Source organism: Lygodium microphyllum, chromosome 1, assembly GCF_053477565.2.
Source record: "Lygodium microphyllum isolate KBCC chromosome 1, Lygodium_microphyllum_v1.1.10, whole genome shotgun sequence".
In the NCBI taxonomy this organism is placed as follows: domain Eukaryota; kingdom Viridiplantae; phylum Streptophyta; class Polypodiopsida; order Schizaeales; family Lygodiaceae; genus Lygodium; species Lygodium microphyllum.
The window spans coordinates 29,944,362-29,959,165 of NC_141135.1; the positions used below are offsets into that span (position 1 = coordinate 29,944,362).

The window sequence follows — 14,804 nt, forward strand, 5'->3', positions numbered from 1 at the left end:
GGACTAAGAAATGTCTTGGGCACATTCACCCTCAAAGAGGTGGAAGTTCTTGTTGCCCAATGTTTTTGAAGAATATGTTATGCAAATATCAAGGTTTTTGAGGAGGCAAGCTAGGAACAACAATGTATTAATATTTCTTACACCTTTACTTGAGAAGTCTATGCTATTTTTTGGCTAACCACAGTTGGCAAAGTTACCATCAAAATTTTGAGATCTGGTTTTTGCATTAGTATAAAGGATCTTCTCAATCTCTCCTTGCATCCTTAGATCAACTTCTTGTGAGCTTGTTTGTATCTTTGCTCTTGTTTGAGTGATGGTTGCTCCCAATATCAATGCCTACCAATGCAGCTTCAAATTCACATGGTTTGCAAATTTGTTTTTATTATAGGAATTGGAGGATTAAAAGTACCTCCAAGATGATGGGAGGAGAGGATGCTCGATCTTGAGGGCCAACATTTTGACCCTTTGGAATAAAAAGGTCTTCTGGTAGCTCTAACATATGGGCATGCACAAGTGTATGGGCTTGCACGTGTTACATTGTGAAGTTAATTTGTTGGAGCCATGCGTAAGTTCATGGTATATAGTGGTTCTCAAGCCCAGTGAGGACAAAGAAGCAAATGCGAGGAGAGAGAAGTCAAAATGAGTATGTGGATATTCAAGTGAAATTTGCCATGTTCATCCACTTTGGTGAGTTTATGGAGTACCTCCACTTTTAGACGTACTCCATTAACTCAGCATAGTCTCAAAACTTGTGCTAGCCATGCCTTCGAGATCCTTCAAATCCATGGCATCACGGATATGCACAACAAATTGGTGAGCGAGTGAACTTCATCGTGTAAATTAACTTGTGTGTGCCAACAATATACATATTTGATATTTTTATAGTTCAAGGTTTTAAACCTTCTTCTTTAAACTTTGAAAGCTTTTTTTGACATTTTTGCAATTCACTTTACATCGTGAATACTGCTTGTGTGTGGCGCGGCCCTTATGCCTCAGGCGAGTCCTTCCTGTCCTGTCCGGAAAACCCATCTGCCCATCTTGCCCGAAAAGGAAACCTATTTGGCCCTCTAACTATGGCTGCGGTCCGCGGGCTAGCGTGCACTCTGGCTGCCGTCTGTGCTCAGGCGTCGGGATTGCGGGCCAAGTGTCGGTGCATGCCCCTGGAGACGACATCAGCTGAGGTATGGAGGGGAAGAAGAAGCAGCATGCAAAGGCCTCAACGGGGAAGAAGCAGCAGCAGCAGCAGCAGCAGACGAGAGAAGAAGAATTTCCTGGCCAAATAACAGCCAAGGTGTATCCTCTTGAAGGCGCAGCGCCATGGATCCTTTCCAGGCTTTCCTTAATCTGGTCGTGCCTCCCATGGCGTTCTCCATCCTTATCGTCATGTGGCCTGCCCTTGGCTTCCGCAGTTTAGTCATGCGCTTTATCAGAGCTCTCTTCGCGGAGAACCTGCGTGGCAAGACTGTCATTCTGACCGGTGCATCCTCCCATCTCGGTGAGGTATGCACTTCCTTGACCCCTTCTCATTTTTCAACAGACAATCCTTGCATACATTACACATTCTTTCGTGATTGTCCTGTAAGCTGTTTTCAGCTTCATTATCTCTGGATCGTAAACTGGCTCTGTTCGTGCAATTTTCAATATACAATCCTGGCATGCATCATACAGTGTTCCATGATTGTCTTGTTAGGAATTCTCATATTCATCATCCGTGGATCCGTAAGCTGGCTCTCTTTGGATAATCTCTTTTTCAAGCTGACGTGCAGGCAGGTGACACACATTAAGGAATAATAGTGACCACAACACACAACAATGTGTCGATGCATAAATGCAGCAGTTTGCAGGCCTGTTTTGCTGGTGCTGAAACACGAAATGCCTGAAATGGCTGAACCGTTTCACTGAAACGCGAAACGCAGCGCAAAATGCCCGTCTGAAACATGTTTTTTAAATGGAAAAAAAGGTTGTTTCTTACTTTTTTGATGGTTTTTGCACACTCTATTTATAGGATACCATTCTTATTGATCTTGTGTACCCAAGAACAGGGACATAAAAGGATACACATGGTATAAATGTGCAAGTTGGAACTCCTTTTTTATAAAGAAACCTATCTCACATGTATTATTCAACCGTTTCACTTGGCGTTTCGCTTGGAACTTGTCCAAAGGTGAAAGATTTCAGGGTAGAACGCAATGTTTCAGTCATGAAATGTTTCAGGGGTGAATGTTTCGCAGTTACCTTTCTTTTTGGATGTTACACCTAAGGAGGCAACTGCATAATGCGACATGCATGCACATACTTGGGGCGGACATGGAAATTTTGAATCACACTCGGCTAACACAATCACATGATCAACTCACATTCAGTTAGACTAGATTGTGTTATTAGTAGATTCACTCGCCCGACTCTTATATGACATCCTACAAGTTACTCTCAACTTTTCAACCATTTAAAGTACTCATTAAAATGAGGTTACTAAATGACTTCAAAATTTCAAACTTGAGACCAGCACTCAACAAGTAAAGGCCTAATTTTGAGTCCAACAATAGAGGGAACTTTGGGAAGAAGGCGTCGTCAACCAAACTGCATCGTGTGTCCCTTGATCTTAGAACTTGGAAGGAGTTGTAATTTGTATTTGCTTTTGGGCTGTACCATCCTTCTACAAAGGGGAAGGATTTGTAATGGAGAGCTTTTCCCTCATGAGTAGTCTTTGGCTTGGGGTAATCAACAATCTTTGGATAGGGCTCATTTGTACCTCCTTGGCTTGTGGTTCAAAATAGGGCTTCAATGGAGAGATGGAAACACATTGTGCATAGTCCAACTAGTGGAACTTGAAGTTCCATAGAAATATCATATTGTGGTAGTAATAACAAAATAAGCATTGCACCATATATTAACACTACTTGATGTTGCTGCGAGCAAAATGAGTACGTACTACATAAAAAAGAGCCAAATAAAGCAAAGCTAAAGCTATACACGTAGGCAAAGCTTGAAGTACATATGAAAAAAGGGCCAAGGCTAGAGAGAAAGAGAGAGAGAGAGAGAGAGAGAGAGAGAGAGAGAGAGAGAGGCTGTAGAAAAATCAATCCATAAGCATTAGGGAGGAGTAGATGCAAAAAAGATTCCCTTTAAGGTGGAAAAAAGGATTAAAGGGTCTATTTCTTGTGTGGCAATGTTACAACTACGGAACGCAGGTAGGAATGTTTCTTATATTGGAAAGCATTCTCCGTTCTTAATTGTCACGAAACAGCATTTTTCCATTCCAAGCCAGTGTTCCTTGGTTGCATGTTGCTATGCTCGGATTGAAATTCAAATATTTTTTATAAGATGGCAATCCAAAATTCTAGTAGGAAAATTGGCTTAAAAAGTCTATAAGAGGGGATCATGTCAATTCCAACTCTAGGATTTCAAAACGTATCATCTCCAGGGGAGTCCCTCTTTGGATTTTGTGAACCTGTATACATGTATGGATAAGGCTCAGTTGCCTCATCTCACCATCCTCTCACACTCCCTCTTTGGCAGTGGAGAGTCCTGAGGGATATCTGCATTACTTGCACTAGAAAGGAGGAGGAGAAGGGGCTACCAAGCCCTTACCTCGATTTGAAAAAGATGATCTTGTTCATGCCTTGGTTGGAGGAGCCAAGTCAGAGTTTGAGGAAGAGGATGACTTAGCAGAGGAGTTCGCATCTTGCCTCTTGTTCTCATTCTTGTTGTTCTTCTTCCTCAAAGTTGCTAACTCTTTGCATCCCTTGTGCATATGTCTCTTCTTACCATAGTGATAATAGTGGGACTTCAACTTCTTCTTCTTGTCATCTCTCTTTGAAGTTGTAAAGGCCTCAATGGAGCCACTAGATTAAGATGGAAGCTGAAACCAGCCTTCCTTCTTGGAGAAGGTGATGATTCCCTGATTAAGTACTTGATTACTGTAATCAACAAATAAACATAAATTGAAATGCACAATTTACCTTAATAATCTTGGGCAATAGACACCTGGTTGGCCCCAAAATTGGCATCCCTTTTGGTATTTCTTTAACTTTAATTGCTAATGGATCGAGTATAAGTTGAGATTCCACAATCTCCTTTGCTGATCCCAAAAGCCCTTTGCTGTACATACAATAAGCAAGCGATTTGGGCCAATTTCCCCTTGATTTTCATCGAGGAATTGCACAAATGGAACCACAAACTGACCAAATGTTGCCCAATTCACAATGGATGGCTTGACATCTGAAATCGTTGTCAATTCCACAAACTTCAAGTGCTGATTTCAGTGTATGATGCCTTCTCCTCTTGGCATGGGTTCCAAGGTGGTGGTTAAATCCTAATTTCTACAGAAATCCAGGGTTTACATAGAGATCTCTTTGTTGGCCACCAAATTTGGCTGAGATTTGCTGAAAATGATTGAGAAATGTTGGGATCTCTTGAGAATAGGCTGAAGGTGTGAGAAAGCCAAGATGAGAGAGTAATTTGATTTTCTTCGCGAGAGAATCCTAAATTCTACTTGATACTTGCTCCAACCTACATTTAATGCAATCACCTATTGCAAGAGAAATCTGTTTTTCTTCACGAGAAAACCCTAAATCCTACCTGTTGCCAGCTCCAATCTACATTTCATGCAATCACCTATTGCCAAACACCTCCAAAATGATATCACCTGATTGGCAATGTTGTTGCTAGTCATTGGAAGGTGGCTCCTTGCTGTCCCTTGCTTGTTGAGGCCTCCCAGATGGTTGTCTTTTGCAGCAAATTGCTATTCTTTGATAAAAAAATGAACCAGCAGCGCTCTCTCTCTCTTTCCCCCCCCCCCTCCCCCCCCAAAAAAAACCCAAGCTACAAAACTAATAGAGTGGTTGATACCCAGCCCCCAAAACGTTTTCTTGGTTTGGATGGGCATTTTTGCCAAGTGGTAGCCTTCTAAACCCATTTTTCAGCATTGTCGAGCCATTTAATTAATTTTCAAAATTAAACAATTTTGAAAATTAATTTCCGTTTAATTTTGAAAATTAATTTCCGTCCTTTTGACCCTGCCCAAAATTTAATGTGCCCATCCATAATTAAATTAGCTAGGCCATTTGCAACCTAGAGTGGTCTCCAACCTCTGTTAACTCTTCGATTGGCATTAATTAATTAATTAATGCTAGTCCCTAGTGTCACCATTGACACTTATTGGCCAAATAACCATCTTAGGGTCAAAATTGACACCAATTGACCCCCAAAGTCCGGTTGGCATAAATTATCACGACTTTTATCTTTGACACCATTGCATCCTCCAGGTCCTTGGCTTGTTACCATGAAATAACTACCATGTGCATCACATGTGCTGAACAACCTTGCACATTTGGTTAATAACTTAATCAAATGTTTTCAGCAGGATTAAAGCATCTCAAAATTTCATGTCCCTGTGACAGACCTCCCCCTTGAAATCCTTGCAATCGTCCTCGATTGCATTGCATTGTGCCAAAGGAAAAGCATACTACACTAGAATTTCCATAAGGCATCATAGTCTCAACGTTGCGCATTGTTACCCAACCATGCTACATGCCCCAAACCTTTCTGAAAATTTCCAGCCAGCATGAACAATCCAGAATTGTCGCTAAAACATGGTTGAAATTGTCAAAGGCATTTACTAACATGTTGTGTCCAAGGAACCAGTTGCAAATCATTGAAAATTGAGCATAATCTAATCATAAATTGATTATTTACTAATTAGAGAGCTGATCACAAACTATTGCAGATGTGACCCAACATTAATCACAAACTCATTGTAGAAATTGACCAACAATCAATGCAAAAATTGATCCCAAAAGTGACCAACGGTTCTCAAATTGATTAAAAATTGAGCTGAAATTGATCAGAAATTTTATCTCAAAATTGAGGCAAAATTCGTGCCAAACTGATCATATACTGATACAAAAGTATAGTTCTAGTACTCAGGTGAAACTCATACTCATCTACATACACCTCACAGTGATCAACTAGTATACTAAGTAGTGACCCCATGGCAAACATATTGTCAACATAGTACCTTGGATGCATGCTGAATACATTTGAGATTCACTATATATGAGAGTTGTCCATAACTGGAGGAGTGGAAGTGCTACCTTCCCCTTGTGCATTAGGCAATACTCCGGACCCTTGCTCTATTGAACCTAATTGAGCGTGAACTAAAGTTGGCTCCAATTGAAAGATATCTAGGTAAAGTTGTAACAACTGAGGATGGCGTGCCAAGGCATCTTTTTCCATCCATTCGGCATCCATTGATGAATAATTTTGAAATTTCACAAAGTATCTCTTTACTTTATCTTTGACCTTTCTTTCCTAATGTGCCAAAATCTGCTTGGGTATCAAAATCTCATCCAGTTCCTAAACCTTAGGGTAAATTTCAGCAGAAATATCCTTTGGCACATCATCATGAAAAGGCCTTAACAAATTGATATAAAAGGTGTTGTGTATTCGCCAATGTGGAGGTAATTTCAGCCGATATGCCACATTGATCTTCTTCAACACTTGGAAGGGCCCATAGTATCTCATACTCAACTTAGATACAGCCTTTCTCTTCCTTTTATTTTTTTCAGCCTTGCCTTTTTAAAACATAGCAATGCATAATCGCCCTCTGCAAATTGCAAAGCATGTCTGTAACGACCAATTGTCAAGTTTTCCACATAATAGCTAGCCTCCAAGATCTTATCGAGATAGGTGGTACCTTCTTATCACCCTCAACCACCTCAAGTGGAGCTTTGCCAGTGGAACTATGCACTGTGTTGTAAGCAAATTCAATTAAGGGCAAATACTGCTCCCACTGTGTCTTATGGTTTGAAACATAGCTTCTCATAAGATCTAACACTGTGGAATTTGCTTCCTCAGACTAACCATTTGGCTGCGGATAGAAGGATGATGAGAATTTTAGCGTGGTACCCATATTTTCAAACAACCCCTTCCAAAATAAACTAGTCATCTAAGAGTCTTGATCACTAACGATCGACTTTGGCATACTATGATATTTAAAGATATGCTGCAAAAACAATTGTGCCATATGAACAACCTTTATTTTTTTCCTCATCGGAATGAAATGGGCTTGTTTGATAAAGCGGCAAATGATAGTCCATATCCCATCATTCCTTGTAGGTGTCCTAGGAAGCTTAAAAATAAAGTCCATTGCAAGGCTTTGCTAAGGCCTATTTGGAATAGGCAAGGGTTGCAATAAATTTTGCATCCTTTGCCTATCATGCTTTACCTTTTGATATACGATACATGTCTTGACAAATTGTTTTACATCATGCCTCAAAGCTGGCCAATAAAAGAAATGCTCCATTGCCTTAGTCGCGGTATCAATACCTTTGTGTCTTGCATACAGAGGAGCATGACTTCTAGTAAACTTTAGGCCTCAATTGCTTTGTGATACATAGTTATCCATGCATCGTCAAAAATCCATCTCTTAGCACAAAGTACTCATGCCTTTGGTCATTGCAAAGCTGATCATAAACATTAGCAAAGTTTGAATCAACAACATATTGCTCTTTCATGGCATCCAACTTAGTGTGATAAACCATGCCGACGGTTGAAATTTGTGGCGTAAGTGACAGTGCATCGGCCACAATATTCTTTTTACCATTAATATATTCAATCTGAAAATGAAACAGAGAGAAAATTTGCCTATCTCATATGCTTCTCTAACAACTCTGTCTGCGTCAGAAAGTACCTCAAAGTCTAGTGGTTTTTTTGCATAGTAAAATTAGCCCCCAACCAAATAATGTTTCCACGTAAACAGTGCATGAATTACAGCCAATAGCTCTTTCTTATAGATCTGTAAGTTTTTTTTTTTGCATCGTGGAGAATTTAGCTCCCACAAGCCACAACTCGGCCATCTTGTATAAGAATAAGCCTAATTTTCACATTTCTTGTCATTGATTACTAGTCTTTTCTCATGCAGTTCATTGAACACAATGTCCAAGTGTCTTCTATGCTTTGCCTCATTCTTTGAATAGACAATTATATCATCAAAGAAAGTACCCACAAATCCTCTATGTGGCTTGAAAATGTGATCCATCATCCAATTGAAAGCAATAGGAGCATTTGTAAGCTCAAAAGGCATGACAAGGAACTCATATAGCCCAAAAGATGTTCTGAAAGCTGTCTTAGATACATCTTTCAGTTTAATGTGTATTTGGTGATACCCATTTTTCAAATCTATATGGTCGAATATGGTTGCCCCTTGCAATTTATCCATGACATCATTGATCTGAGGAATCGGAAAGCGATTCTTTATCGTGATCTTGTTTAGAGCATAATAATCAATGCACATACGCCATGAACCATCCTTTTTTTGCACCAAAAGCATTGGAGAATAAAAAGGAGATGAGTTGGTCTGAATCAGTTCTTTTTTCTAATAGCTCATTTGCTTGACTCATAATCTCCTCTTGTTGGGCTGCACCAACTCTATAGGGTAGCTTATTAGGTGGCCTACTTCTAGGGATAAGATCTATGCCATGATCTTTTGGCCTTTTAGGCGTAATTGCTGCGGAACTGATTGAGAGAAGCAATCGGCATACATGTTTAGAAATGACATGTGATCCTTCTTTAGCTTAGACATATTTCCAACATTCTCACTATTATCTTTATTGTTAGTAAAAACCAAGTACGTTGAAAGATGATTTTTCATTACTTTAGAAATGGCAGCTGTAGATACAAGATGGACAGATTTGCCTTTTGACTTTACATCAAGTGCGAGTGCCTTTCCCTTATCCTGAATAGTGATTTTTTTTGCACGAGAATCAATTACTACATGCATACGGTGACAACATGGCATACCAAGCAATACATCACAACTCTCAAGTGAAGCAATGAATAACTCTTCGTTGTCCGCATATCCTTGTATATGCAACCAAAGCTTTCCAATGAGTGGTGTGATAGGCTTTGCATGACTTTTACATGCCATTTCAACTTCCCCCTTGGGTCCCATCTCATCCTCTTTGATTGGATAGGGTGATATGGGATGCTACTACTAGGAGAGGTCACACAAATGAGCCCCAAGTCCTTTTAGGATACCTTAACCACCCTAGCCTTAGGATGTGCTCAACTACAAGATCCCTTAATGGTTCCTACTTTTAGGATGTGGTCACATCAAGTGACCAGACAGCTACTAGTCAATGGCCAAGCTGTGAGCATCTATTTGGGTCTTCGGATGTCCAAGGATGTGACGTTAGGCAGAAAGGCGCGTCTCAACATGAGAATGATGGTAATTGTGCCTAGCAGCTGGGATGGCAATAACAGGCTAAAAGAGTGATGAGGGCTGAGTGATGGTGATGAAAGTTGGTAGATGCAGGATTGAAAGTAGCCTGTCCCCTGGTCCCCTTCTATAGAACTTTTGGATACACTTGTTCTACCAAAAACTATTGGATTTGGTTTAATTGAAATTAATGGATATACCTTTTTGGGCTGTACAAGAGCCAAATAATTTGACCAATGAGTGAGTGATAGTTCCCAAATAGAGCACTGAAATCAGTTACTTCTGCTCAAACAATTGCAAGCTATGGTGTCTTATTGTACCTTGCATTGGTTGTTACAGCTGACCAAAATTTGGGATCCCAAAATGCACTTCGTCTCTCTTATGGTTGTGCTGTAGTTTTCAAGTTTGTTTCTGCAGTTAAGACTGCTACAAATAGAGGTTCTTCATCATACAGTGATTCAAAGACATAGTTGGACTCTAAAGCCCTGCTGTGGATTCCTAGAGTTTGGGGAAGAGCATGGAAGGAGTCCATTTTGGAGACCCTGCCAGTGAAGTAGCTGGCAGCAACAACTGTTTCAGTTGAAAATGTTTTCCTTTGATGCTTCTATGTTAACAAATAACATCCAAATGGAGAAAGTACTTTGAAACTTTAAAGCCATGGAAATAGCTTCTCAATGCTTCTTTTCAGCAGATGCAAGTTGAGACTTAGGACAAGTGAGAAGAACCCCCATAAAAGATTCAGAAGTTCTGAGGAGCCACTGGTACACTTCTTAATATTACATTCAATTTGCACCATACAACTTGATAGGTAGCCTGTTTTGAAGCTCCTGAAATAAGGATCAAATTTGCACTTTGCATGAGCAGAATGAAAATGGAGGACTTTGTATGAATGGTTTAAATTCTTGCTTTTACTTTATGCACAGTAAGATTGAAGACTCCTGACATATCTAGTCTTATGTATAATTCTAAGAGCTGAACTCACATCTGGTTATGTTGGACTGGAAACTATATTTTGGGATTGGGTATGCAGATACAAGTTCATCACTAAGATTGGAGAATTACATAGCATGCTTTTCATAATACCATTCCTGCTCTATTTTTATTTACAGGCAATAGCCTATCGTTATGCTAGGAAAGGAGCTATACTTGTGTTGGTGGCTCCAAGTGAAGACAAGATAAGGGCAGTAGCAGACCAGTGCAAAAGAAAGGGAGCAATGGATACACAGGTTATTCGAGCAGACGCGAGCCAAGAAGATGACTGTAGGCAGTTTATCGAGGATACTGTAAATAAGTATGGACGCTGTAAGTCATTTTTCCCAAGAGTGCAATTGCAAGATTTCAGTTGGCAATTTTCTTCCTGTGTAAAGAGCTAGAAAGCATAGATAGTGCAGTGCATGTGTGATTCTGTGTCCATTATATACAAGATTTCAAAATCATGCATACACCAAGGGCCTATGACTACAAATCAAGTGATGGTATCTATTTGATGTTACCAGTAACTGTCTCTAGAAGTTGTTTGCTACAACTATACCTGGACTTCTAATGACCTGCTGCAAGGTGCAACTGCCTAGGTGAAAATTTACAGTCAACTGGCTGGAGCGTTAAGCACCTGCCTTTATCTGTTGTAGTTCTTGAAATAAACATCTTTGCTTAAATCATTGACTGGCCCTGTTAGTTACTTGAGCAGAAAAGTCCAAGGCAGAAAGATTGAGAACATTGAAGTTGAAATGTTTGGCAACATCCAAAAACAGAAGATAGGAACAGAAAAAGAGACATCTATAAATGAAGGGTCAAGTCAAATCTTGCTGTGGTCTTGGAATTGTATTGGGTTTAGCTTTACATTCTATATGTAGGAAGACAAACCATTATGAATGAGCTTCTAGAATCTAAACGAAGACAAACAGTTGTGAATGAGCTTCTGAAAATTTTCGTATGTTTTTGGTTTCTGAAAATGAAGTTGGTTTTACTGTAGGTCTCATAAAATGTGTTTAATGAGGGCAATTAAATGTCTGATATTTGTGCACATGGTGATATTTTCAACAGTGGATCATTTGGTAATCAATGCTGCTGTACCACAAGGATTTTTATTTGATGAGGCAAGGGATACTTCTCGAATGAGAAAAATTATGGTAAAGTTCTATTATTTAACCTCCATTTCTGATTTCTTCGCAAGGACACTTTTATATGCATGCCTGGTAAAATCCAAAAGTTTTAGCAACTCAAAAAGTAGAGGATGATTTATATTTGCAGTTTTTTGAAGGCACTTCCACACGAAGGTTGCTGGTAAATGTATGTTTGTGGAAAGGAGTAGATACAGTCTAATCAAAATACTAGCTTGTTTGTCTTGACTCTCTCCCTGGTAGGAAAAGGAACGAACATATCTTGGTTGCTGATTTATAGACCATCAATTGCAAGATGGACTGCTGCAGTCAAAAAATTGTATTTAATGTGAATCTACATTGAAGCTGTACTAGAACTGCAAAAGAAAGTGGTGTTGTATGTGTACCATTGGAAAATACGATTAAAGCTTAGAAATTCAAATAAGGTACTACATAAAGATACATGTGACTAACACTCAAGCTGAGGCCTGATGCATTTTTCTTTTCATAGAAGGGAAAATTTGCCTGATACAATTAAGTGGTATATGTAGATGCGGACCTTTACAATCCTAGGTAGGATGGTGGTTGTCATACACACTGTATGGTTGAAACAAGGGCAGGAAACAAAGGTGTGTACAGGAGGAGGGTGAACTTTTAATGTCTGCTCTTCAACTTTATTTTGAACAAACCCTGAAATGTTAACAGGTTGAGCTTCAAATTGAGGCCTCTTTTTTATTTTTGGCAAAAAAAGTTGTGGTAAATTATATTACTGAGAAGAAGAGACGACGAGGTACAAATGCTCAACAGTTCACCTGGAGCTGAATGCAAATCAAATCACATACATACAAGGCCCATCAGGGTGGTCTAAGGGGGGGTGAGAAAAAGAAGCCATGGTGAAGTGTAACACCACTTGGGATATGCCATTTTGTAGGGTGAGAAACACCATGGCAACCCAGAGACTTGAGTGTGTGTGAGAGATGGCAACAGGGGCAAAGGTCTCTACATGGTCAAGCCAGGCTGCTGAGCAAAATCCTTGGCAATGAGCCTGGCTTTTTATGCATGTCCAAGGTGCCATCTGCCTGGTACTTGGTCTTGTAGACCCACTTGACCCCAATCACCTTCCTCTGAAGAGGATATGGAACCAAGTACCAAGTGTGATTCCTCTCAATGGAATTAAGCGCATCCTACATTGTGCAGTGCCATGTATGGTGTGTTAAAGCCTCCTCAATGAAACCTAAACTATACAAAAATCAGCCAGCAAATGTTGAATCACACCTGGTGTGAACCACCAACTTGAAAGTGAAAACAGTCTACCTACCTCAATCTGAAGCAAGCTCCTCTAACCACAGGTACTGAGTAGTTGTGTGTCCTTTCTTAAGGAATGAACACAAACTTTGTCTTTACGTGCAGCAGAGGAGCAACAAATGGACTGCAAGTATCCTGTATGAGGGTTAGCTCAGGGGAGTGCATAGGTTGCTATTTGGACTACTTGATTGGTTAGGATTTTGTTGATTATGCTTAGGGAATGAATGATACAGGGCTCTAATCAAATGGAGATGGGCAATGGGTCTAGCTTTGTAAAATATGGCTGGAGTAGATCTAGATAGATAGACCACTGACTGGTTAAGTTTTTGTGTGTGATGCTCATAAAAAAGCTACTTCTAGTTTGGCTTATGTTGATAATATGGACTTTTGGGTTTGACCATTCCATAGATAAGGAAGAGAAGTCTTTTAAAAATCTGGGTATATTACTCGTAAACCTGTGTGTAGTGAAGTTGAATGGTGAGTTACTCTGTAGACGAGACTGCTGGTAATTTGGTTGTCATTTTGAGAGAGTGTGCACTAGGAAGTCTATTTTTAAAGATGCTTAATTGTTACTTTATAAATCTTTAGTAATGGAATGTTGCAAGAGATCTCTGTGATATCAGGTACAGACTATGAAGTACTTGATTTTCTTGATGAATGCTTAGGAAATTGACTTTTGGAGTTACGTGTATCCGACTTTCTATGCGCTTCAGCACCTAAAGCGCTCCAAAGGAAAAATTGTAGTGAACGCATCTGTTTTATCCTGGATGCCCTTCCCAAGGCTCACTATCAATAGTGTATGGATCCCTATCTAATATTTGCAGCTTAAAGGTGCACAGATCAAATATGGCTGTTTAGTTTTCTGACTTGATTTTGTTCGTCTAGGCTGTGAAAGCAGCAATATTCCAGTTTTTTGAAACCTTGAGGATTGAGCTAGGACCTAGCATTGGTGGAATCACGATTGTGACAGCGGGATGGATTGAGAGCGACATGACAGCAGGAAAATTCATCAATAGCCGAGGCTTGCAAGTTGATGGAGATCATCGTGATGTATGATTTCTTGTCTCCTTTAGTGTGTTATAAATCCACTGATTTAAGCAAAAGCCAGAGATTTAAGACTCAGATTTTATTTTGAGCAACAGCTTCAAGTAGGGCCTGTTCCTGTAGCTTATGCAGACGAATGTGCAAAGGCAGTTGTTCGTGGGGTAGTACGAAGCCAGCGTTATGTTCGCTTCCCTCAATGGTACACAGTGTTCCTGTTGTTCAGGGTGTTTGCTCCTGAAGCATTGGACTTCCTTCTTCATGTTCTCTATGTTACTCCAGCACCAGGAAGGAAAGATGGTGCAACACTCAGCAAAGTTATCATGGAAATCCCTGGGATGAAGTGCCTACTGTATCCTGCAAGCATAAGAAATGTAAGGCGACATGCATAAAAAGTGAAATTTCAGGGGCCCATGATCTGATCTCTTCGGTTAATGTATCACAGCTTCATGGTGGTAAAGTTTACCATAACTGGACTTGGTTTACAAGTTTAGTTTCTAAGTTCGGCAATTAGACAAAGATTCATGTGGAAATTGGTTGTTATTTGGATTATAGCTAATTCCAGTTTACTGCTCTTGGATTATTGATCACAAATTACTCGTGGCAGATATTTTGATTTCAGCCGATTGTTCTGCTATCCCTAGGAATATTAGTTAAGGCCATTTTTCTTGGTGTTAATGTTGTTGCTAAAGATCAGAACATTGGCTTGTATTTGATTTTGGAAGCAGAAGCTAATTCAAACAGAGAGATCCATTACAAGCATCATGAAAAGCCAGATTTAAAAAGGGTGCACAGGAATGTGCCTGAGCAATTGCTCAAAATAGGTTTGATCTGGTTAGAAAATTGCTCAAGTTAGGTTCAATCTGGTTAGAAACTAGCCACAATGCACTTAGAGAACTTGCTCAAAAGAAGTTTAATCTAGTTGGCTTTCTAGAACTGAATTCCTCATAGGTTTAATCTGGTTGGCCTCCTGGAAACCAGCCACAATTCAGCTCGTTGGCTCTCTTTTTACAGAAGATTGGGTATAAAATGGAAAAAAAGAAGTGAGAAAAAGTCAGTGTGGAAAACAAAAGAAAAGAAAAAGAGGCATCTACTAATGCCCTTTGGTTAACTTGATCTAGGATTCAGCTACTTCACCT

At 39.8% G+C, this 14,804-nt stretch overlaps 1 protein-coding gene across 2 annotated transcripts; it reads left to right on the forward strand.

Annotated features, from left to right (window-relative positions):
* The first annotated feature begins 1,010 nt into the window (after positions 1-1,010).
* On the forward strand, positions 1,011-14,386 carry LOC148040955 (11-beta-hydroxysteroid dehydrogenase-like). 2 transcript variants are annotated; one of them, XM_087675069.1, is made up of 7 exons: positions 1,011-1,500; positions 10,330-10,522; positions 11,264-11,349; positions 11,871-11,948; positions 13,290-13,421; positions 13,510-13,674; positions 13,767-14,386. In XM_087675069.1, exons 1-7 carry the CDS (start codon positions 1,318-1,320, stop codon positions 14,055-14,057), a joined length of 1,128 nt encoding a protein of 375 aa, XP_087531195.1. In that variant the 5' UTR covers positions 1,011-1,317; the 3' UTR covers positions 14,058-14,386. The 2 variants fall into 2 exon arrangements, with proteins under 2 accessions (XP_087531195.1, XP_087531201.1); XM_087675075.1 differs by lacking the exon at positions 11,871-11,948 and having other exon boundaries at positions 1,013-1,500.
* The last annotated feature ends 418 nt before the right edge of the window (positions 14,387-14,804 follow it).

What these genes read in the sequence shown, in the direction of transcription:
- LOC148040955 (XM_087675069.1), top strand. Translation starts at nt 1,318, where the DNA reads ATGGATCCTTTCCAGGCTTTCCTTAATCTGGTCGTGCCTCCCATGGCG. An exon ending in CATCCTCCCATCTCGGTGAG is followed by an intron (nt 1,501 to 10,329) that starts GTATGCACTTCC and finishes TTTTATTTACAG; the next exon opens with GCAATAGCCTATCGTTATGC. An exon ending in TGTAAATAAGTATGGACGCT is followed by an intron (nt 10,523 to 11,263) that starts GTAAGTCATTTT and finishes TATTTTCAACAG; the next exon opens with TGGATCATTTGGTAATCAAT.